Raw genomic sequence first — 24940 nt, 5'->3', positions numbered from 1 at the left:
CTCGGCGTTCCGTGTCATAATGGAAGTAGTCTGGTATAATCTCACTTGATTTGATGTTTGGATCAAGCCAGGTTTCCGTGTCTATTATTACGTCTGGCTCAGTTGACTCAATGATTGCTTCGAGTAGTTTGCCTTTTTTTCTGAGATTTTGAAAATTGATGTTTATTATATTCTTAACTGTTTTTTAGTGGCTGGTTTGGTTTTAGTTGGTTTTGGTGATGATGTCATGATCGGTATATCAGTGCTGAAAGATGTTGTGTTGAATGATGGTGAATTAATGCTGGAACCTGATGTTGATGGTATTGATGCTTCTGATATACTGTCTACCATTAATGGATTGGTCGATATATTTTGTCCTACATCCTCCTTCAGGACCAAAATTTATCGATCTCCTAATCTTTGTTTCACTTTTATGCACTATGAGCTGGGTCGAAGATAAAAAAAAAAGTCATAGTATTACTACAATGTCGTAAAGTAAGATATTTAATAAAAGAATACTTAAGTGTCATATCATGGTCATTTTCAAAAAAAAAATTGAATTTTGAATCAACTGACAACCCTCGTCACAACTTGAGCAAACCAAAACTAACATTACTTATAGAACAGCGTGATTATAAAAGATAAAAAGATGCAATCGTGATTGTGTCATACAAGATTATTGAAACTTGATAACTTTAAACCTAGCCGACTAAGTAGAATTATAAATGAATTAAATAGCAATTAATTTTAAATACTTGTTTTTTTTTTTAAATTCTAAAGTCTTACCTGTATATATATTTTTTTTTAAATTAAGCACCCCACCACACTGCAAATATTTGATTAACTGGCGGCATTAAACCCATATATTATCATATATCCCAAGTGGGAGTGCTCCGACATATAACGGAGGAAAATACATGTACAAAACAGAACACGGGCTTACAACTGCATTTTCCATTAGAAATATAAAAAATAGCATGGGTGTTGAAAATACAAGATTCCAATATATATATATAACATCTTCATGCCTTATATATCATGTACTGCAGTACGCCGCTAGATTAAAACTGACGTGGAAAGGTAACACACGGCCAGCGAAAGCTCTTTTTTTGAGAGCCCAGGTGGTCGTGTGGTCTAGCGGGACGGCTGCAGTGCAGGCGATTAGGTGTCACGATATCACAGTAGCATGGGTACGAATCCCGGCGAGGGAAGAACCACAAATTTGCGAAAGCAAATTTACAGATCTAACATTGTTGGGTTGATGTTTAGACGAGTTGTATATATATATATATTTGATAAAATGACGTTTTACAAAAGAATGCACAAAGTCGCATATTTCGGAATTTAGGATTCCGTCTTGGACTCTTTCATTAGACACTCATATTGTGTATCCGGTTTATTTTCAGCACGTTTTCTGAATTTTCTCTCTCCCTGAAAATGTTGAGAAGGACATCTAAAGTTCCTTCCAACCGAGTTGAAGATGAAAGAGATAATTTCCCTACTGGAAAATTTAACAAGGAAGCAATAAAACCGCTAGGTAGTAGTAAAAAGTATGAGGATCCAGAGGACAAACTCATCGAGAATGCTGTATTTGGTGGTGAAGAAAACCTGCTTCACAACTTGGAAGAATTACAGTCTAGGGACAAAGTAATAGAGAGATGTTGATAAATATTATGGATTTATCAGTCCTTGTGTCCTATTGACATAGAAAAAAACCCATAATTCCCTTTAAGTTACATGTAAATGGTTGCTTCCTAAAGTTTGATATATTCCAGACCTTTGTCTGGTCCTTATGTTATAAAAAGGGCAGTGGCTATTTGACAGGCACCGTCTAAATAGCTAATTTTCTATTTGACCGGCACTGGCAAAATAGCAAAAATATGGTATTTAGCCGGCACTGAATGAAACTGTTCATTGATGTGATTCGTAGAGAATAAAAAAGCTTAATAATCTAAGATCATTTTATCACAATATCAAGCATTGAAAATAATGTACAGTACAATCAATAGATAATTTATAACTTTATAATATTAATTTTAAAAAAGCATGAAAACACATTTGCATATACATTACTAAATATATTTTTTTCTAAAATATTTATAAAAGAGTTGATGTCCAAATCTGTGTAAAATCTTTGGTTTAAATACAAATGTACAGTTCTCACAGCCTCAAATAAGAAAAATACAAGTAAAAAAGACTACATCCTTCACAGTCATACCCTAGAATCTGTCTCCGCCGCTAAATATCTTGGTTTAACACTGCAATCTGATCTAAAATGGAACCAGCATACAAACAACATCATTGGCAATGCAAATAAAAGTCTAGGATTTCTAAAAAGAAATCTAAAAACATCAATCACAAACATTAAGTCCCAGGCATACCTAGCACTTGTCCGACCAAAACTAGAATATGCTTGTTCGGTTTGGAACCCTCATACTGCTGAACAATCAACAATGCAATAAACTTGAGATGGTTCAACGTCAGGCAGCTAGGTATGCCTGCAATCGGTACCACAACACCAGTAGCATTACAGACATGCTCAATACCTTAAATTGGCCTACCTTACAACAACGCAGACTTAAAACTAGACTCATAATGTTCTATAAAATTGTTCACCATATTGTCGCCATACCATCAGATTTACTCATGCCAACAGACAATAGAACCAGACAATTCCATCCACAAACTTACAGACACATACTTACATTTAAAGACTGTTACAAATATTCCTTTTTTCCGTTTACTATTACACAATGGAAAGTACTACCTCCAAAGGTAGTACTTTCTCCGACCTTAAATATTTTTAGAGAACAGTTGACACCTACTGTTCTCTACAATGTAAAACAGTAAACCTAGTAGTTATGTAAATAGTTTTAACCACATGTCATGTTAGTATTTGTATATTTTTGGCACTTTTCTTTTGTAAATATTTATTTATTATTATCCTACGCATGCGCAGCAGTTAGTAATCATCAAAAATCTGATGGATAACTGGATACCATAAGAAGAAGAAGTAGCCTGCCATGCGATAAAAATAGTGTTGTGTAAAACTAGGTACATCATAAAAAAGACAATATTAAAAGTTGTATTCTACGAATTTCAAAAGAACACAATTGATTTAACATTTGCAATTGTTACAAAACCAATTCTTTGCCTTTGGAAGTTGTTTTAATCTAGCACAAGATAAATGTTGCCACTCCAAACAGGAACTACACATTACACTGGCTTCCTTTGATTCTGCATCATGTGTGCATATGTTGCATATGTAGATAGGGTTCTTTTTCTTCCCTTTATATACGCTCTTAATAGCTTCCCATTCATCTTTTTGACAATACATTTTGATTAAATCAATGTTTACAATTGAGTCAAAACAAGAGGCAGTTAAAAGTTCAGGTCTTGCTTCAACTTGTTCCTCGGTTATTAAAATGTTGTTATTAACATTATTTTTTGCCAAATCGCTTCCAACAAACCAGTCTAATAAATTTCTTAGGAACTTTTCTTATGAAATGGTACACAATTGCTTTTTCCGGTATGCTTTTTTGGAAGACCGATGACAGTTTGGGTCAAACCTTTTGGCCTTCCACGTTTCTTCATATTTGGTGGAAGTAATGCGAAACACGCAATCCACAACAACTGGAATCCAGTAGGTGTTCTTCTTGTTGAGCGGCATCTCTTTCTTCTTCTTGCAAAACTAGTTTTCGTGAATTTTCGAATATATGAACATTATCAGTATCATTTTCTTTATTGTCTGTTACATTTATTACATCATTGATGTCTTCAATATCCTCATTAACATGCACGTCTGTTTGTTCATGTTCATTGTCACTTGAACTTGTAACTTCCAAAGAATCAGATTCCAGAACTTCAAGAACCATACACTTCTTTCCATGACTTCAAAAATTTGTAATGCTCTGAATAACATCTAATCTCTGTTGATATTCGCCACCAGTAGCTTCGAATGCAAGACTAGCCATTTGCTGTAACATAATTTGTGTCTTGCTGCATTTTTGTGCTTTGAGAAATTTCCTCTCTCTTTTTGGTGTACATATGATAGAACACACTAAAGACTGGGTTTCTGATATACCAGTATCACCAAATAATCTAAGCGATGTCCTGACTAATCTTCCAACGATCTGACACTGCTTCAGCAACAAACTAATTTTCTTGATTAACTTCTCTTAGTTTGAGTATATGCCGTAACACGGTAGAAGCATACTTTGATGAAACATACAAGAGCAACGTTTTGAAGCGACTCTTTCTTGGCCTTGGCTTGTTGTAGCTCTCCATATAATTTCTCTATCATCACTCTCTTTCAGCTCCAGTTTTACCTCAGACCTGAGTGAAAACTGTTTCAGGATATATGCCCAAGCATACATTGTACATGTATGGAGTCACAGATTTATGTATCAATTTTGTAATCATATTTAATCTTCAAATGCTATTTTTTTTAAATCATGGCAATGAAGCAGGTTCTGTTTTATAACATTCCACGCACGTTTTGACAAACTTATTGATGTTAAAAAAATAATAATCCCAAATTCATCAGAACATGCAGAAGTACAAAATGTATACTGGTAATTTTTTTTTAATTTGATTTCAGAATTTGACCTGGTTTGCTTATGTTAGTGTTGTCAAACTTAAACCCCAACCTGACTTTAAATATAAACTGCAAAAAAACTTAAGTTCAGCTATCAGAAAATATATAAAAGTGAAACATGTGAAAAATAAGATTTTCAAATTTTGCTTTGTCTGATTTTCATAACACTCAGAAAAGGTTATAATGGAACAAAAGGAAAACACTAAAAAGTTAAAGGAAGAATATAAGTATCTAAAGAGAAAATTAAAATTGAGTAATAGAAATCCCACAAATAGCATTGGGTACTCAGGTCATGCTCCACTAAGCTTGCTTATGATCTACAGTCATTTAGTACCTGTGTGTTTGAACTAAGTATGTTATGTATTTTAGGAAACAAAGAGGAAGAATGCTCCGTCAGATAACAGAAAACCAGTTTGGGAAGATGACGATGATAAGACTGGGAGGTATTTACTACATGTATTTGAATTATTTATCATTTACATGATTTTATAAAAAAAGTTATTTAGTGGTGATATATTTGTCATTCTTGTATGTTTAAATTTGAAAAATCACTTCTTTATATAAATTTTGACATTATAGGGAATATTTTTTTGGTACATGTATAGCACACATAATGTTTAGTTGAAGCATCTTGATATTCAAGTATGAAGTTTTTGCAAAGATTTTCTAGACCAAAGACCATATATTGTTTATGATCAGTACAAAATGTTAAGATTCCCTATATATTTTTAAGAACATAGGTTTATTTATAATGAGACATGAAAAGTTCTGGTATTCTTACATTTAATTTTAAATACCTAAGATCTGGGTTAAAAAATCTGGATTTGGTCTGTCTGGAAGTTTAATGGACAAGTTTAATATGTGTTTTAAGAGTAAATGGCTCTGAAGTATAATCCAGAACAGACTTTTTGTTTTGTCATTTCTCTTTCAACATGTTCATATATCATTAGCATCAGTAAGTGAGATAATCATATAATTCTTATATCATTTGCATATCTATAAATACTTGAATTGGATTGGTCAATTAGAATTTTTCTCTTGGTTTACACTTCGATAAACCGTGTTTCCGAAACTACTTTCGTAATCTATTCATGCGCAGTACACATTCTTGCAAGGATACTGGGATTTTCAGCAAATTGAGATTATAAAACAATTAGCATAACAGTTGTTTCTATTCGAATGCATATATAACAAAAAAAAAGGAAATAAATAAATGCCCTTAAGTTTCGAAAATGTATAAAAATAAAATTTTAATAAAATTACGCGAAATTTGATGAAGGATTTGGCGAATTTACGTCATGGCAAAACACGACGTCACACGAATGAAAATTTTCAAGGGAAAGATTATTTCGTTACGTGTACGCTTCAAATTCGGATAATATCTAATTAAAATGAAGTTTTTGAGGTAGGTGCTATTTCATTTTAGATTCTGATGCATTTATCGGACATTTATGTGTTTTAGAAAGTCAAGATGGCGGCGTACTCCTTAGTTACGACATGCCATTGCGCTTTTGATGGTAAATATAGTAGCCGTCAAACAAATAATGTAAATTAATAATGGCGTATGTTTGGCTGAAGAATTATAAGGATTAAACACATTTTTTCTAGAGGTTATTGATGTGTAAACCGGGTCTCTTACTCACAAACTTAACATAAAAGTTCTTCGGACTTTTATTCAGTTTGTGAGTTAATCGCCCCGGTTTACACATCAATAACCTCTAGAAAAAATGTGTTTAATCCTATAGTAAATGTTTGATAATATGTTCTGTTATTACTATAATTTAGCATCAGTGTGAAAAGAATGAAAAATTCAAGAAATAAAGAACCAGAAAAAGAAGGAGACGTACCTACAGAGCAGTATACCAAACATTTACAAACTCAGTATGTATTTATTGATCATGTTTATTAACCATCATCATGTAGTAACTTTCTAATGTTACTGGTGACTTACCTGAACTTGTTATGAAATACCTTTTAGTTTTAAATGTTTCACATTTTTCTTGTTGTGGGCCTTAGATACATATATAGCTTCACAGTATGGCATTTTTACATTGTTGTTGTCCACACAATGGCTTTAAATTGCTTACTACCATGGCTTCTGTTTCATTTTAACTCTAGTGGATAGTTCTCTCAGTAGCATGCAATCATATCACATCTCCTTATTATTTTGCTTAATCATGCTTATATACTAATTACCATTCAAGAATATAAAATGGTAGGTTGGTTTCATCTAAAATATTCAGTGTGCTATAGAAATGTACAAGTTTATCTAAACCCGGATGGGAACCAGACTAAAAGATGCTTCAAATGGGAAATAATAAACAACTGGTGCATATTCTAAGGTAGTTATTTCAGTGAAGAATAGATTGAAAAATTTGGCAAGGAAGTTTTAAAAATGTCAAGATACTTGGAAGTAAGCTCTTAAACTTCAATAAGGTTTTGATCTTCCAACAGTTATGGATTTTAGCTCCACAGACGGGTTGTATGTAGGTGAAAAGCACTGTCATGACTGTAGCATACTAAAATACATGTTTGAAATCTTTAACATGTTTAAAGACTTTTTACTTGGGATGTCAAGTTGGTGGAGATTTACCAATCAAGTACTCTGAATTTTTTTAGCAATACTCAAGTACTAGCTAGGAAAACCATCTACAAAATGGAAACACAAAAGCTGAAAAGCATACCTATTTCGTCTGCTGTGGGTCGTTGTCTTATGGACGTAAAACCCCCAACATTATTACTTGAGACTAGATAATAGTTCCAGGAATTTTATACCAAAATTAATAACTCATTATAATACTAATTATGTAAATTATTTTCTACATGTACTAATTATTTAAACTATTTGCTACATGTACTAATTTATGTAAACTGGCAATAATCATGATAATCTAATCAATTAATTGATAAACATATATAGATTGTATTTTACTCTAACAGCATTACTTGTGAGCTGTTAAAAAACACATTTAAGACAGGGTCCAACAAATTTGTTCTTATTTAGAAATATTATATTTTCCACTTTTCTGGGACATGTCTATTTCTCAACTTTGTTACGTTAATATCGGTACTGCTGATAAAAATATGTCGCATTTATAAACATATTTGATTTCGTTAAAAACAAACTTATAACCATAGAACACTATTTTGTAGACACCACAAAGTACATTCTATACCAAACTGGGCGAGGTTACCAACAGAACATACAGATCAATCAGACGGTAAGTGTGCTGTGGAGTCATTTATTTTCATGTGTACAAATTTTTGTTGATGGAGGAAAACTTGCATATTCTTGGATATTTAACTTCGTGGTTTTGGCAAAGTTTGCATAGAGTGGGGCGCACATATTCGCCGGGGACACAATTTCACCGTTTTATGATTTTGAGGTGTAAAAACTTCAAACAATGGCTGAAATGGGAGAAATATGCAGTTAAATTGTATTTTTGATAACAAATATGATTATTCTTTACACTTAGAGCTATTCCAGAAAAAAATGTAGGGGGTGGGGGGGTTGGAAGGCATTTTATGTCAGCACCCGCCACCCAGACAATTGTAATTGAGAATTATAGTGCATTACAGTGTGAAAAGTTGCTCTGATACCCATCACCCATGTATTATTAATACAATGTGCCTTCCAACCCCCCCATACATTTTTTTCTGGAATAGCCCTTAGACAAAAATGAGGCACTTACCGCAAAGGACCAAAAAATGGAAAACGATTAACGGCCAATTTCCTGAATCAAAAACAGGATTTCAAAGAAATATTTCGTAGTAATTCTTTGACTGATTGCCCTTAATTTCAGTCCTTTACATCTTTGAAATGTCTGCTATTCATCTATAATGCAATTGATTTGATAAATACTGATTAAAGCTGCAGTTATTTGGTTTAAAATAGATGTGGTAAAACGGTGAATATGTGTCCCCCATTGACCAAACATTAAGAAATTTCAAACACCCTTCGATCTATTTTCAGATGATTATTTTCAAACAAACATGTTTTCAAGCTTCAGAATATTTTGCATTTGAAGTTATCTTCATGGAGAAATATCAGTATACTTCATAAACATATAGACCTGAACATCAACTGTAGAAAACATAGAAAGATATGGTGAAAATGAGCACCCCACTCTACATTTCTTTGTAATTTGTAATTTGTTGAACATATAAATTCATGGTTCCCCTGTACCCACAAAATCCATGAAAATATGTATCTAACCAATATTAATGAATTCACAGAAGTGTGTATGAAAAGTGTCAAATAATGAGAAAATATTAGAAATTCTTCAATAATTTATTATAATTAAAGGGTATTGATCAAGAAAAGTGATAGATTGTTAGATTGGAACTTTAGCCAAACTAATACCATGATGGATAGAGAATTTCATGTCATTTCAGTTTTTATGCCCATAAGTAGGGGCATTATATTTTTCAGTCTGTGAGTCAGTTCGTTCCTCCGTTTGTCATTCTGTTCATCTGTCCATGCTGCTTCCGGTTTAAGTTTTTGGGCAAGGTAGTTTTTGATGAAATTGAAGTCAAATCAACCAGAAACTTAGTACAAATGTTCCCTATACTATGATCGTTCTAACTTAAATGCCAAATTAAAGTTTTGACACTAATTTCATGGTCCATTGATCATAAAAAAAATGATAGTGCGAGTGGGGTATCTGTGTACTATGAACACAGTCTTGTAACACACTTCTACCATGTTTGATTTGTTGAAGTTCACATTACTTTGTTTGATATTTACAGAGGATCCTGACGTTCAAGATTTGTTACAGTCCACTGGAGATTATATCACGTCTTCTAAGTCATTATCTAAAGGTATCATACAGATTAAACAGTGTACTGATGGAAACAGGGATAATCCTGTACAGGTAAAGACTGTTCTCAGGTGTTACAATGTATACAGTCATCTGGAGATTATATCACGTCTTCTAAGTCATTATCTAAAGGTATCATACAGATTAAACAGTGTACTGATGGAAACAGGGATAATCCTGTACAGGTAAAGTCTGTTTTAAGGTCTGAAGGTGGTATCAATTAAAGGAAGGACAAGTAAAGGGCCTTACTACATATCACTTTCATAATATGTTTTGTTAATCAGTTATGCTTTAGTTTGCATTGTACCTCAATCAGTTGCATGCAGCTAAGCTGGCCAAGTCCCAATCTTTGTCATTGTTTGTATACATTTTACTATATTATATAAGAGAAAAGTATATTTCCTGTGCTGGTTTTTATTTTAAGATCATCCGAATTTGCTGCTTTATAATGGTATGTGATTTCATTGTAGTCCTGAGACTACTAAATTACAGGCTCCTTGAATTGAGACAGACACAAACATACATCATGTACATAATGATAATGATAATAGTGTCCATTGATAAATACAAAAAATATCTTCTTGATAAACTTTGATATATGCTGAATTTATCTGTGAATAAAGAATATATTTGTTAAAAAAAATGAGAAAATTATCTGTGTATTTAGGTTTTTGGATACTGTAAATTCAGAAATTAGTGCGAAAAATGCGACAGAGTTGTTAACGCAATAATTTAAACTAGCATTTTGAAATATTTTATATGAGTTGAACAGGTTTTTCTCTCAAAATCGTAAAAATTAAAATTGCATTTAAGTCTGAAATGACAAAATCGCAATAATAAATGCACGCAGTAATTTCTGAATTTATAGTATTGGACAGATAGGTAGAAGTGCACTTTCAAATTTTTCTGTGCTTTGACCACATGCATTTTGTGTCAGAAACCTATGCTGTGTCAATCATTTTATCCCAATCCAAATTCAGAGCTGTAACAAGGTTGAATGAAATATCCATACCTGGCCCAACTTTTCAGGGATCAACCTCTGCAGTCATACTAAGCTATGCTCTGCAGAGCATTTTATTGAACTTATTTTTTAAATCTTTTTATGAATCTGCTTATCAATTTTAAACTGAACACACTTTATATGTGCTAACAGTGAAGTATGTCATTGTGTCTGCATGGGTTTTTTTCATTAAGAATGTTGTGTTGATGACAGATGATTACCAGGTTAATAATATCCTCTGTCCCAACACAGTTCTCTCAGGAACTACAATTAGGGCTTCTTGATATTTTGTATCAACCTTAATGCAAGCATGTTATACTGTGCAATTCATTTTTAGTTTCAATAATCATATAATTATCAACTTCTTGGTAACTTAATGCTTATACTGGGGTTATCATTACTGATCTCCTAATCACAGTTTAACTTGTTTCCTTTGAGTTGCTGTCTGTTGATTTTTATCAAAATCTGCTTTTCCACAACATTAAGATACAGTTTGGGTTTGAAGTTTTTTAGCTCACCTGGCCCGAAGGGCCAAGTGAGCTTTTCTCATCACTTGGCGTCCGGCGTCCGTCGTCGTCCGTCGTCCTGCGTCCGTCGTTGTTAACTTTTACAAAAATCTTCTCCTCTGAAACTGTTGGGCCAAATTAATCCAAACTTGGCCATAATCATCATTGGGGTATCTAGTTTAGAAATTGTGTGGCGTGACCCAGCCAACCAACCAAGATGGCCGCCACGGCTAAAAATAGAACATAGGGGTAAAATGCAGTTTTTGGCTTATAACTCAAAAACCAAAGCATTTAGAGCAAATCTGACATGGGGTAAAAATGTTCATCAGGTCAAGATCTATCTGCCCTGAAATTTTCAGATGAATCAGACAACCAGTTGTTGGGTTGCTGCCCCTAAATTGGTAATTTTAAGGAAATTTTGCTGTTTTTGGTTATTATCTTGAATATTATTATAGATAGAGAAAAACTGTACACAGCAATAATGTTCAGCAAAGTAAGATTTACAAATAAGTTAACATGACGGAAATGGTCAAATGACCCCTTTAAGAGTTATTGCCCTTTATAGTCAATTTTTAACCATTTTTTGTAGATCTTAGTTATCTTTTACAAAAATCTTCTCCTCTGAAACTGCTGGGCCAAATTAATCCAAACTTGGCCATAATCATCATTGGGGTATCTAGTTTAGAAATTGTGTGGCGTGACCCCGCCAACCAACCAAGATGGCCGCCACGGCTAAAAATAGAACATAGGGGTAAAATGCAGTTTTTGGCTTATAACTCAAAAACCAAAGCATTTAGAGCAAATCTGACATGGGTTGAAATGTTCATCAGGTCAAGATCTATCTGTCCTGAATTTTTCAGGTGAATCGGACAACCTGTTGTTGGGTTGCTGCCCCTAAATTGGTAATTTTAAGGAAATTTTCCCGTTTTTGGTTATTATCTTGAATATTATTATAGATAGAGATAAACTGTAAACAGCAATAATGTTCAGCAAAGTAAGATTTACAAATAAGTTAACATGACCGAAATGGTCAGTTGACCCCTTTAGGAGTTATTTCCCTTTATAGTCAATTTTTAACAATTTTTTGTAAATCTTAGTTATCTTTTACAAAAATCTTCTCCTCTGATAATACGTGGCCAAATTAAACCAAACTTGGCCACAATCATCATTTGGGTATTTAGTTTTAAAAATGTGTGGCGTGACCCGGTCAACTTACCATGATGGCCGCCATGGCTAAAAGTAGAACATAGGGGTAAAATTCAGTTTTTGGCTTATAACTCAAAAACCAAAGCATTTAGAGCAAATCTGACATGGGGTAAATGTTCATCAGGTCCAGATCTATCTGCCCTGATTTTTTCAGGTGAATCGGACAACCTGTTGTTGGGTTTTACAAAAATCTTCTCTGAAACTACTAAACCAAGTTAATTATAGATAGAGATAATTGTAAGCAGTTAAAATGTTCAGTAAAGTAAGATGAACAAACACATCACCATCACCAAAACACAATTTTGTCATGAATCCATCTACGTCCTTTGTTTAATATTCACAAAAACCAAGGTGAGCGACACAGGCTCTTTAGAGCCTCTAGTTTAGACATCAATAAATTTGTCAAACCTTCATTGAATTTTATGAAGTGGCCTTATTTTTCTGAAAATGACAGGAGAAGTGGTTGTATTTTAAATAATGTCTAATTGCACTAAATGTTTAGGTCTGAAACCTGCCCAGGATTCTGATTCTTTTCAGTTCTCATGTTCTATCAGTTAATATAAGGTTTATTTCTACTATGTAGTTAAGAAGACAAAGGTAAAGAAACTGAAGTAGGCCAGTGGCTGGAATGTCAAAGATAATGGTTTAATACTACAATAATACATTTATTATAAATCATCTAATTAAATATATCATATCCTTAAATACTTTTTATACGACCGCAAAATTTGAAAATTTTTTCGTCGTATATTGTTCCTTTTTGAATTTGATTGAAATGGATAGAAAATCTTGATGCCCTCTTATATTATTAAAAAGGTTAGAAAAGATAAAGATTTGGAAATTATTCAATGAATTTTATTTTTCAGTGTAAACTAAATTCTGCTGAGTTTCATCCAACCTCACAAGTGATGCTGGTAGCTGGTATGAATCAGACTCTTAATCTGTTTCAGGTAGGTGTATTTACATTATCAAGAATATAATTATATAACAAGTTAGAGTTGTTGAAGGCCATAGAGTGATCTATAGATGGTTACACTCATATCATTTAGTTGTCTCATTTGGCAATTAAACAACATGCCCTTATTGTTATACAGCCATCTTGGACAAGACATTATACTATAATACTCTTTCCATTCATTATCATGTCCATCAATACTTTGTTAGACACATCTAATTTGCTTTGACCAATTGCCATGAAATTTTAAGACAACATAAGCATGTTTTGAATTTATGAAAGACAGTTCCCTTTTGATTTGAAAAAAAATTATTTGTTGTTCCAGAGTTGGGGAACTTTAAAAAAAAAAAATGGAAAACAACGCGTTTAATAATTTATTGTGTCCGAAGTGCTTTTCTGGATTTACCTATATCAGGAACACTCAAAGCCAAATATTTGAAATCCGAAGATGGATAAGTACCGAGAATCGTTGAAGAGCTATATGTCAAAAATACCGAAAATAAATAGCCAAATTCATCTAAAGCCAATTTTGCCTGAGGGAGTTGAAACCTTAGTTTTATAATAATTTCAATATTTATAAATGGACAGTTTTAGTAAAGTTTGTTAAATTATGTCAGTACCAAAGCACTAACTACTGAGCTGATTTATACCCTCAGGGACTGAAAGTCCACAAGCAAAGGTATCCAGTGATGTAAAAAAATAACTGTTAGAATTAAGGATTCTATTACAAAATGGAAAACATAACTATTTCCAGTTCATGTTACAGTGATATTATTTGCCCTAAATTACCAGACATTAAAGGCTTTTTCCCCTTGAGAAGAATCCATATTTAAAAAGAAAAGGCTTAAAATTATTCCCAAAAAGACAATTATTATTCCCAAACAGTGCAGTCTCAGTACAAATTTTGCATAATTACAAACTGAAAAACACTCATTTAAACCTTTTCCAAGCCTAAAATAATTATATGTGCAGCTTTGAGGGTCTATTTATGTACAGGGGCGTAGCTACCTTAGGCTCGACTAGGCACGTGCCTATACATAAATTTGCTGATTATACTCCCTTTGGGGAAAAAAAGAAGTAAATATGATATTTTTGTACACAAAATTATGCAACTAAAATGCTGAAAACCGTTTTCCGTCGTGGGGGGCTTTGCCCCCCTGAACCCCCTACTAGGGCTCTGCCCTGGACCTGCTGGGGGCCTTGAGCAGACCCAGACCCCCTGCCGATGTGTGCTTACAGTTTATTTGCTACCTAGCTGGTATCATCACTGACAATAAGGGGTCTTATTTCAAATGAGGGTTTACCTCTTGAAAAGGGGTCTGCAAATTGAAGTTCCAGTCAAATTCATGGTTTATTATAAATTTCCCAATTCGATAAAAATTACGCATAGTTTCCCAATAAATAAGGGTAGAGGTAGTTTTGAACAAAGCCAACAATATCACTGTGTTTATCAATGTCATATGTCTGTTAAATTAACAGCTTTATCCTGAGGGTTGTTGCAGTAAATACTACCCCCCCTTTTTGGAAAGCATTTTTTAAGTATTAAGGGGGCTCGCGGGTCTAAATCGAAATTTTTATTTAATATAGGACTTCGCTTTATTTTTCTATAAATGAACTTTATCTTATACTTAAAAGAAAAATGAAATAAAAAAATGGGGTCACCGTTCATTTACGGTCACAATCTGCCATCGAAAGAAGCATACATTTTAGTTAATGTCCTTTTTTTCTGTTGAACTAATAGGAGAAACAGAAGTAATATCGAAGTAAAAAAAGAACTAAATTACAGAAATTGCTTAAATTTTACAATTATTTAGTTTATGTTCAACTTATTCGAAAACAACAATAAAAAATATAGGTCACCGATGAGTTAAAAAAGATATTTCAATTTTAATGCCAAAAAATGGCATTTTTGCACCAAAGGGAGATAATTTGGAGCTTTTTCAATGATATCTACATTTTAAAAGTCACCTAGGGCCAACACGAATTGGTTTTTTGGAAAGATTTTTGTACCATATGATAAAGTAACAACTACTAAAGGTAATGAATAAAATTTGTAATGAAAAATAAATGTTTAATTTTTTCTGAAAATTTTATACCCGCGAGCCTCCTTAAGTGTGACGTTGTATTTGAAATACCAACATGCAAAGGGAGTATGGTTCTAATGTATTTTAATTTCTGTGGGTGGTGGGTGTTAAAATACGTGCCATCACTGGGAAGGACATAGTATTGCTTCAATACAAGTTTTTTTTAAACATTCTTAGTATTTATAAGTTATTTTGCGAAAAAGATACTTTTTAATACAGCTCCAGAGAAAAAGCAATTATAAAAAAACTGCTATAAATTTAGGGGAAATAATCTCTATAGGGATAAGTATTCTGTTTTATTTCGTTAATGGTGAAAAGTTATCACTGTAGATTGTCATGTGCCAAAAATCTTTTCCATATGTTGTGAGAAATAAAAAACCCATCTTAGACAGGAATAAAAGCAAATCATTAGAACAAAATCCAAAAGACTTTTGCCATGTTCTGGAAATATCTTAATATTATAAACGATGTAAGCATTTGATAGCATAGGTTCTGTTTAGCTGTGACTTAAGATAAGAAATTGTCACATCTTAAACAATAGATTCTACTTTTTACAATTGTATTTAAAGCAGCTGGAACATCATGTATATAGTAGTAATTATAATCTTAAATGCTGCTATAAATATTTAATAAAACTAACTACATTCTGTATGTGTGTGACTGTCCCAAGTCAGGAGCCTGCAATTTAGTGGTTGTCACTTGCTGCTGTGTTACATATTTGTTCTTCTTTCATTTTCTTGTCCCACCTAGGGTCATTATGTTTTTAAGTCTGTGCATCTATGCATTGGTCTGTCCATCTGTTTGTTCGTCTGTCTGTTCCACTTCAGATTAAAGTGTTTGGTCAAGGTAGCTGTTAATGAATTGTCTCATTGGCAATCATACCACATCTTGGATTAGATATACCCTTTAAGCTGAACCTTTTTCAAGAAAACTTTATTATATGTAAATGAATAATAATTGATTTTGGTTCATTTAAAATTACAAACCATGACAATAAAATTATACAGAAATTAGAAATTGATTAAAACATGTAAAAGGATCTCAGCAGTGAATTAAATGTTATAACATTCTGTTATAAATATTCTGTTTTTTCTGAAGTATCATATTGCCAGTATAATTAAACATATACATATGCATATAAAGAAGATTATTTCACAGTTTTATTATTTCCTGGAAGACTTTGATTATTATCTCTTTGTCACCTATAGCTAGTGTGGCAAGTTTTCTTTGGTTTGAATTATATGACATATGTGACATCAAACAATACTTCCATTCTTTCAGTCCATTTGTTTTAACAGTTTTATACTGTTTACCATTAGATGACACGTGTTGTACTGATCCATCCCTACACACCACATACAGACTGCCATCTTGTAATGTAGTCATCCTCCTGGGTGCTGATGGTAATGTTAGGGTGTGATGTCTGTCATCAGTATAACTGTACCAATACAGCTTGCTGTTCAAGTAGTTTCTATCACAGTAGAATATTCTGTCACCAAAACCATGTAACCAGTAAGGATTACAGTCAGTCTGTATTGACTGTACCACCTCTCCTGTCTGGTGATCTATGATATATAGGCTGCTCTCACCACATACAACTAACTTGTTGTTTATAGTTGTAATGTCACTCCCCAAACACAACATTTCAGGTACTGATATAGATTTAAGTTTGAGTTTATTGTTTATGTCATACATCTCTATACACTTACTGCTCAACAGTGTAAAAGCTACTGTAGAGTTGTTGACTGCTGTAACATGCCATGGATTACCCTGTACATGGATACTATCTACCTGTGATCCATCTGTATCACAGATCAGTAGTCTGCTCTTGTTAGGTAAACATATCACCAGTCTACCATCATCCATCATCACCATATCTGTTACATATCCCAAGTCACCACCAGCTACTGATGTCAGGTTTATCTTATGATTTAATTTGAAGATAGAATGTCCTAGTTTGTACGGGTGTAAATCTCTTTCCTTTTTGTCTGAAAAATGAATTGACAATTCAATACAAATCACTGTATACATTACATTGAATTTATTTGTATGCTATGACTTCCTCATTTATTCTATTACAGCATTGTACAGTGGCAGTGAATACAAAAATAAGTACGGAATATAGATATTTTAATGAATGCATATATGAAAATAAGATTGGGAATCTCAAAATGATAAATGGCAGGATATTGAAAGTTGAAACTACAAATTAAGTTCAGGATGTTCGATGTCATGTTTTGGAATTTTGTCAGATTTTCGAAATCCTGTGGTTTTATCCATTTGAATGCCTAAAAAAATTGCCTATTGACCCCTTTTTCTTTTTATAAATCTTTTAATAAGAATAAGGCATATGTAAAAGTCTGATAAGATTTTAATTTTAATAGTTTTTGAGATTTTAAACTTGTCAACGATAAAGTTATGAAAAGTCAAGAGAGAACATTTTACCGCCAACATTTTAACGATTAATATCTCCAAAACAAGCACATTAAATTATGTATTTTTTTGGCTGTTTTGATTTCTTTATTAATCTCCTATCAATATAAACTGGTTTTTTTTCAAAAAGTTTATTTCGCAACTAAGAAGCAAACTCCCTTTAAATGGTTGTTTAATATAGGATAGAATTATTTAAAAAGGGGTAGGGCAATAAATGCCTAAATGTAACAATCAATTTGAACCGTGTAATATTCTATAGAAACGCCAAATATTGAATTTGAAATATAACATATATTTTCTGTTCACTTTTTGCTTTAGGCCTTTATTTAACACAATTGAGTATACATGTATAATATATATTACAGTAAGTAATAATTTAATAAACAACTTTTGAAAAAAGTGATAATCAAGTCAAAACAGGTACATTTGAAATTGTAAAGAGAATGCATACGCTGCATGAGTTTAAATGATTTAAAATCACTGACATATTCTCATAAAAATTGGTTTGATGGAAATAAGAGAACAATGTCCTTACAAGAAATTAATAAGTTGAGCATTGTATTAAGATATAAAGATACTCAATTCTAGACAGGTAAGGTTAAATTTGACTAATTTTTTAATTCATTTTCAGGATTTATGACATTTGACCTTTTATAATGTTAAAAATACCTAAATAACCCTTTGTAAGGTGAAAAAAAAATCTACTTATAAGAGAATAAAGCCTTTATAACTTATTTGCTGCATTAATTGCTCAAAACTTAGATATCACAAGACTTCAGGTAGTTGTCATTACATAAAAGATACCTGTGTACTTTTATTCACAATATAAATATGGGTTAATCTGTATTCAAGGGGACACATTAGGTTTTATTTATTTTACCTTTGTTTGTGGTTTGTTCATTTTGACTTTGATATATCAACTGACTGAAACTCTAAATTTCAATGGCCAGTGGACATTAAGGACATCCAATACAGTTTTGATCCCATAATGAAATTTTGATGAAAATTTGCATATAAGCTATTTTTTACATGAATTAATCAAATATGTTATAAAAAATATACCTTCATGTGTGAGTAAAATGAGGTGGAAATTTTAGATATTTGCTTAAAATACAGATTTGTGGACGTATTTTTCCTTTCGACAAAGTACATAACTTTTGGTTTTCAAAGATAAACACAAGCTGTTTTTTGTTTAATCAGTTCTGTTTTATATAAGTATCCTATAGATTTATGCTTTTTTTATTTAGAATTAACGCATTTATCAAATGTTCATGATTTAAGAAGACCCACAAAGTTTTGCTGTATATTTATCATTATTTAAAAAATTGCATTATAGATATTTTCGCGGAAGTTGGTACAAATAACCTTCCTACTTGGTCAAACCAAATCCTATTTTAAAAAAAGAGGGGTCCATGAACTTGTTTTCCAGTTAAATCAGTTTGATTTAAAAAAAAAAGATATGTCACAGTTTGACGTCGCGAAAACATCATTTTAAATTACCAACATCATTACCTTCCCTGTATTGTATGCTCTTAAGCAAGCAATAATCAATCTTTCAAAGAAACTATAGTACCATCTTAAAAACTGTACATATCAATATAATGATATTTTTGTTCTCTTCAGTGTTCAACATTAAGGTCTATCTATGTAGCGTGGATAGCAGACAACTTGTAATGATTGTCTCCCTTACCTTGTTCGTTAATGTTTCTTTTACATCTCTGACAGATCATATTCTGTAATACCTCCTGAAAAAAGAAAAGAAGTTTAGTTTATTTATAATGCTCCTATCTCTTTGATTCAATATTGCATTCAAGGACTTGTCCAACAGTTTGCTTGTCTGTCTGTTGATCAATTTATCCAACAAAAACATATGTCGCACACCTCTCAGGTGATACTGAACGTAATGTTGAGCACATATTTTATTTATTAAGACTCAACATAATCTTGTCAGTACTTAGATATATTTGAATTTGGTATAGACGTTACTAAATAAGTCTGATTGAGTACTTGATAATCTTATCTTAGTCTGAATATGGTATTGACCAATGCTTGACCAGTTCGACCAGTATTTTCAAGTAAAATAGGCTTGACTTAATTTAGATTGTCAACTTTAAAGATTTCTATAATTCCAAGCTATCTTGGTTTTTGATAAAACTCTACAGCTATCTCAAATAAATATAGGTCTTACAAAATGCCATGTTATATGGTAGTTTAGTTTATTGCCGTCAAATTTAAGGATTTAATTATTATGTAAATAAATCTTTTATTTTCAATTCAGACTCCATTCAGATAGTCACTTTAAGAAATTTCTTCCAAATCAACTTAAATTTTGATAAAGCTCTAGCAACAGCTATTTTGATTCTTTATTGCCCATTGAAATGCTAGGTATTTAGTTTTTGATTTACTGCAGTCAAATTTAAAGTCATAAGAAACGAGTGACCGGTGAAAAATAATGATATTCCAATTCTTGAACCAATGCCTACAAACATCATAAACTTAGTCTTCTTTGCACGATTTTATCATTTTTTCGAATAAATTTTGTATAATCGTCAATTTTTTTTTCAATCGGTCAGTGTTGTTGTGAAAATATGGCAGGTAATTAAAATTCATGTTTTGAAGCCGAAGTTTAACTATTGTCACCTGTTTGTCAACAATCAACAAAAAGCATGGATATTGAGCACGTGTTTAATATGTACAATCAGATAATTATAGTTTATTTTAAGGACATCCATGCGTAGTGCAATCACCAGATTTTTACGGAAGGGTCACACTGAGGTCACTTTACATACGGACAATATGTCAGGGTGTTTCTTGCAAGGAAGCAATTAAAATAAAGTAAACTTCTTCTAAATATGAACAAATTAAAGAATTTTCTTCAGAAAAAAGTATATGTACATAAGTTTTATGATGGAAACTATCCATTGATTTATAAAAAAAACATATGCATTATTTTTTGTAATTTGAGGTTTCTTATGACCATGATGACTTTAAGGATTTCATTAATATATAGGGAAAAAGAGTTCAAATTGTCAGTTTAAACAAAATTCAGTTAGTTAACTTTAGAAATTTCTATAACTTATTCAAATCAACTTGGAATTTGATATCAAAGAAATAATCCCACAAACATGACAAAGAACCAAAACATTAGGCAAGAAAAATAATCTATCTGAACAATTGAATGTGGAGTATAATACACATTGCCACTGAGATTTGATCTAGTGATCTCTGTAGGTGCTCTTCTTGCACCACTTAGCCACTAATCCAGGAGCCTTAACAAAACAAAATCCTACCTCTATTTTAGCCATCAACACGGCATTGTTGATACCCATTGTAGCCAGTAGTTCAGCAGTGTTTGTGCCAATAGTTTCCATTACTTCAGTATTACCATTGTCAATAGTTTCCATTACTTCAGTATTACCATTGCCAATAGTTTCCATTACTTCAGTATTACCATTGCCAATAGTTTCCATTACTTCAGTATTACCATTGCCAATAGTTTCCATTACTTCAGTATTACCATTGTCAATAGTTTCCATTACTTCAGTATTACCATTGCCAATAGTTTCCATTACTCCATTATTACCATTGCCAATAGTTTCCATTACTTCAGTATTACCATTGCCAATAGTTTCCATTACTTCAGTATTACCATTGCCAATAGTTTCCATTACTTCAGTATTACCATTGCCAATAGTTTCCATTACTTCAGTATTACCATTGCCAATAGTTTCCATTACTTCAGTATTACCATTGCCAATAGTTGTCTGTATTTCTGCAGATGTTGCATCTATTTTTGTATCAATCTTAAAAAAGAAAACATTGTAGCTTTTAATCGTCATTTTACACATAGCATCCTCTTTCTTCAATTGCATTTATTTTTGGTGCCAAATTACAATGTTATCTTGTGTCAATACTTATAACTTTTGTCATCCAACCACAGAGTTTATTGTCTCTGTGTTGAAGGCCTCCCTATGACCTCTTGATGAAGAATAGCACTAGATTAGCTGTTCCTTTTCTTTAGGAGATTTGTTGCTGTGCATGCATATACTGATTTAGGGTCTTGGATTAATACCCATATCTGTTCTTTTCCATCATATGCTAATTTTTTTTTAATTTTTTTTTCTTGTGAACCACACAACCAGTTAAACAGATATGTTCTTTGTGTGGTAATTATTGTGAGTTGAAAATATCAATAATGCTGATTGATCATTATTTATGGCCTGTGACTAGTTTTAAAATATAAAAGTTGATGTTCTAACAAATCCATATTTGGCAAGTATATATGATGCATCCATGCATTTATTTGACTGAACTACAAACTATTTATATGTAAATTTATTTGCTTTCAATCTTGAAGTTTACAATTCCAATGCATTATGAATCTTTATTCTGTAAACCAAATTATTAATAGGATACATGTACTTTATTTTATGTTAAGAACTTTCCATACAATTTCGCAGGGCATGCAGGGATTTCATTTCTGTCAAAAAATCAATTGCTTTTGAAAATTAAATGGTTTACAGTACTAGTAACTACATGTATACTGACTTTAAATACATACCTTTTCAAGTATAACATGTACATCTAGAAGACATGTTACATAATATTGACAAAGAGACTCATCTAATGGTCTGTTTTGTATTTTTACAAGGTCATTTTGTTTACTTGGGTCCAGTTGTAGAACATAAGATGTCAAGTCTGTCCAGAGTGTGTTATATTTTGTCTCAGTTATGGCACCATCAGTGTTGTGGCTGAGATAGATGTTCTTGAGTTCTCGTAGGTCCGAAATCAACGTGCCTTCATCTAATGACAGGGCACAGCAGTTAAGTAAAATCAAACTTAACAAAGTGAGGTCAAGATCATTCAAGAGAATAGGCTTGGATGTATATTTGCAATGACAGTTATGTTTCTTTAACCCGGCAGTGTACATACGATTCCACTGGCTATAGTTAAGAGGAAGGGATTTCTGGTTTACACAATTAGCAGTGTCCACACAACATTTTCTATTTTTGTGACGCAAATGAAATAGAATGTGCTTGACAGGAAGACTATTGATAAAATCTTCCAAACAGCCAAATCCATTACTTGTGTAGCAGTCTTCTAGCTTCTTTCGCAGTAGTGGAGAAACAATTTCTAGTATCACAGAGCCAACAACAAGGTACCTTCTCTTGTCTTCTCTATCCATTCTGTGAACAGCATTTAAGAAATTAAATAATAAATTGTTTAAGCTTTTCAGGTACTAAATATTACCACATTAACTTTATATTTAACTTGTTTGACTCAGAAATATATGTCCCAAAATTGTTCCTTATCTCTAATTGTCTCCTGCGCAACACTTTGCATAGGACATACATATACCAGGTGGTTGCCTGTCAACCCGTACAGTCATATCAGGGCTCTCAAGTGAACATTCTTGCCAGATTTTTATAAAACTTGTATCTAAGGTTTATATATATATACTGAGGCAAAAAAGTTTAGCAACACTTTTTTTTTTATAAATTTTTTTTGTTGTTTCTGGATTTTTTTTTTATTTAAACATCATTGATATAATCCTTAGTTTTACCTGTAATTTAAAACAGCTGTACTTTTTTGATTGATTTGGCACCATTTCAGCTTTGCACCTGTAATTGATGTTTTACCTTCTGTACCTGTACTTTTAAAACGATATTAGTGCATGACTAAGGGCAGCTGCTGGTGTGCCTACAAATCCTTCATTGGTGCACTTAAACAGGCAAATTTCACTCACATCAATTTCACGTGAATTTAAATTCATCTAAATTTTACCTCAAACGAGCTTATACGTGAAATGAAAATCACATAAAAAAATTTCATGTGAAATTCATGTTAATTTTTAAAATAGAGTATTTCAAATAACATCTAAATTTTCAAATTTAATTAAAATCATGAAAAATATCAATTTTTGTTGTAAATTTCGCGTAAAATTCATGTGAAAAATTTCAAATAAGATTCACGTGAAACTCAATTCACGTGAAATTCACATGAAAATGTTCACGAGAGTTTCATGTGAATTGAGTTTCACATGAATCTGATGTGAAATTTTTCACATGAATTTTACGCGAAATTTACAACAACAAAAATTGATATTTTTCATGATTTTAATTAAATTTGAAAATTTAGATGTTATTTGAAATACTCTATTTTAAAAATTAACATGAGTTTCACATGAATCATGTATAAGCTTGATTGAGGTGAATCTCACATGAAATTTTTCATGTGAATTTCATGTGAGATTCATGCGAAATTCATGTGAGCAAATTTCACCTGTGTAAGTAGAGGGGCATTGTCTTCTGGTCTGTGTGTCCGTTTGTCCGTTCTTTCTTTGATCCGGTTGTCCGTCCATCGGTCTGTCCCGATTTAGGTTAAAGTTTTTGGTCAAGGTAGTTTTTGATGAAGTTGAAGTTCAATCAACTTGAAACTTAGTACACTTGTTCCCTATGGTTTGATCTTGTAATGCCAAATTAGAGTTTTTACCCCATTTTCAAGGTCCACTGAACATAGAAAATGATAGTGTGAGTGGGGCAACTGTGTACTGTGGACACATTCTTGTTTCTAAATACATGGGTTAATGTTCAAAAGTAGGAACAGATGATTTTATATGTATAGACTGATTAATTTTGTTAGGTAATATCATTGTACATTTTGTACTTCTATTTTGAATAAGATTTGATAATTTCTACTTTCAATTTAAATAAGATGCAATCATTTAACATTTTAAAAAACTTTCATTTTGGAAAAACTAAGAAAAGTGGTAATGCTACAAACCTTTATTCTATTTCATTTTCTATTTGTAAATATTTTGTAGACATAAGAAACAAAACCAATTGTGCTTTCACAGGAAAACCATTCAATTGTGGAAATACCCTTGCTATTTTTAAACATAATTCACATGATAAGGTATAAGGGTATCCTGGTTATTGATTTACTTACAAAAGATTATACATATATTATTAAGTTTTGTCAGATAGGGTCCTCTAAAGGTAAATTTGTTCACAATGACTATATTGAGGAAATAAAAGATACAGTAAAATTGGAAACATACAAAGGGCATATAAAATACACATGTATTTACAAAACTAAATTTGATTAGTTTTTCAACTATAGAAGATGATTTATTATTAGATATATACTTTAAATGGCCTTATCACATTATAAATGAAATGATAAACTGCATATACATTGTTATATCAAACATAGGGTTGATTTATTAAATTGTTATACCAATGCTTTGTAAGCAGTGTGGATTATTGTCTTGTAAAAGAAAAAGATATTGTTGGTAAACAATATATATATAACATTTGACATGAAATCCTTATTTTATTGGAAATTTAAAAGTGTGAGT

The 24940-nt window shown here is 32.0% G+C and overlaps 2 protein-coding genes across 3 annotated transcripts in view; one reads left to right on the top strand and one right to left on the bottom strand.

Annotated features, from left to right (window-relative positions):
• The first annotated feature begins 1338 nt into the window (after positions 1–1338).
• LOC139484829 (U3 small nucleolar RNA-associated protein 18 homolog) overlaps positions 1339–24940 on the top strand; it is a 69638-nt gene continuing 46036 nt past the window's right edge. For both annotated transcript variants that reach the window (XM_071268820.1, XM_071268819.1), the window contains exons 1-6: positions 1339–1626; positions 4946–5019; positions 6362–6457; positions 7730–7797; positions 9326–9450; positions 12975–13058. In XM_071268820.1, the coding sequence (XP_071124921.1) occupies positions 1417–1626; positions 4946–5019; positions 6362–6457; positions 7730–7797; positions 9326–9450; positions 12975–13058 (657 nt within the window). In that variant the 5' untranslated portion in view covers positions 1339–1416. The remainder of the gene's footprint in view (positions 1627–4945; positions 5020–6361; positions 6458–7729; positions 7798–9325; positions 9451–12974; positions 13059–24940) is intronic.
• On the bottom strand, positions 15355–24465 carry LOC139484827 (uncharacterized). The gene is made up of 6 exons (XM_071268817.1): positions 24364–24465; positions 22142–22766; positions 21343–21383; positions 20871–20979; positions 19271–19325; positions 15355–17135 (listed from the first exon to the last, which is right to left on the bottom strand). The coding sequence occupies exons 2-6, from the start codon at positions 22763–22765 to the stop codon at positions 16300–16302; spliced, it is 1665 nt and encodes a 554-aa protein (XP_071124918.1). The 5' UTR covers position 22766; positions 24364–24465; the 3' UTR covers positions 15355–16299.

This window comes from Mytilus edulis, chromosome 8 (genome assembly GCF_963676685.1).
Source record: "Mytilus edulis chromosome 8, xbMytEdul2.2, whole genome shotgun sequence".
Taxonomy (NCBI): Eukaryota; Metazoa; Mollusca; class Bivalvia; order Mytilida; family Mytilidae; genus Mytilus; species Mytilus edulis.
The sequence above is the reverse complement of the archived record's forward strand: the minus strand, read 5'-3'. Positions and strand labels throughout refer to the sequence as shown.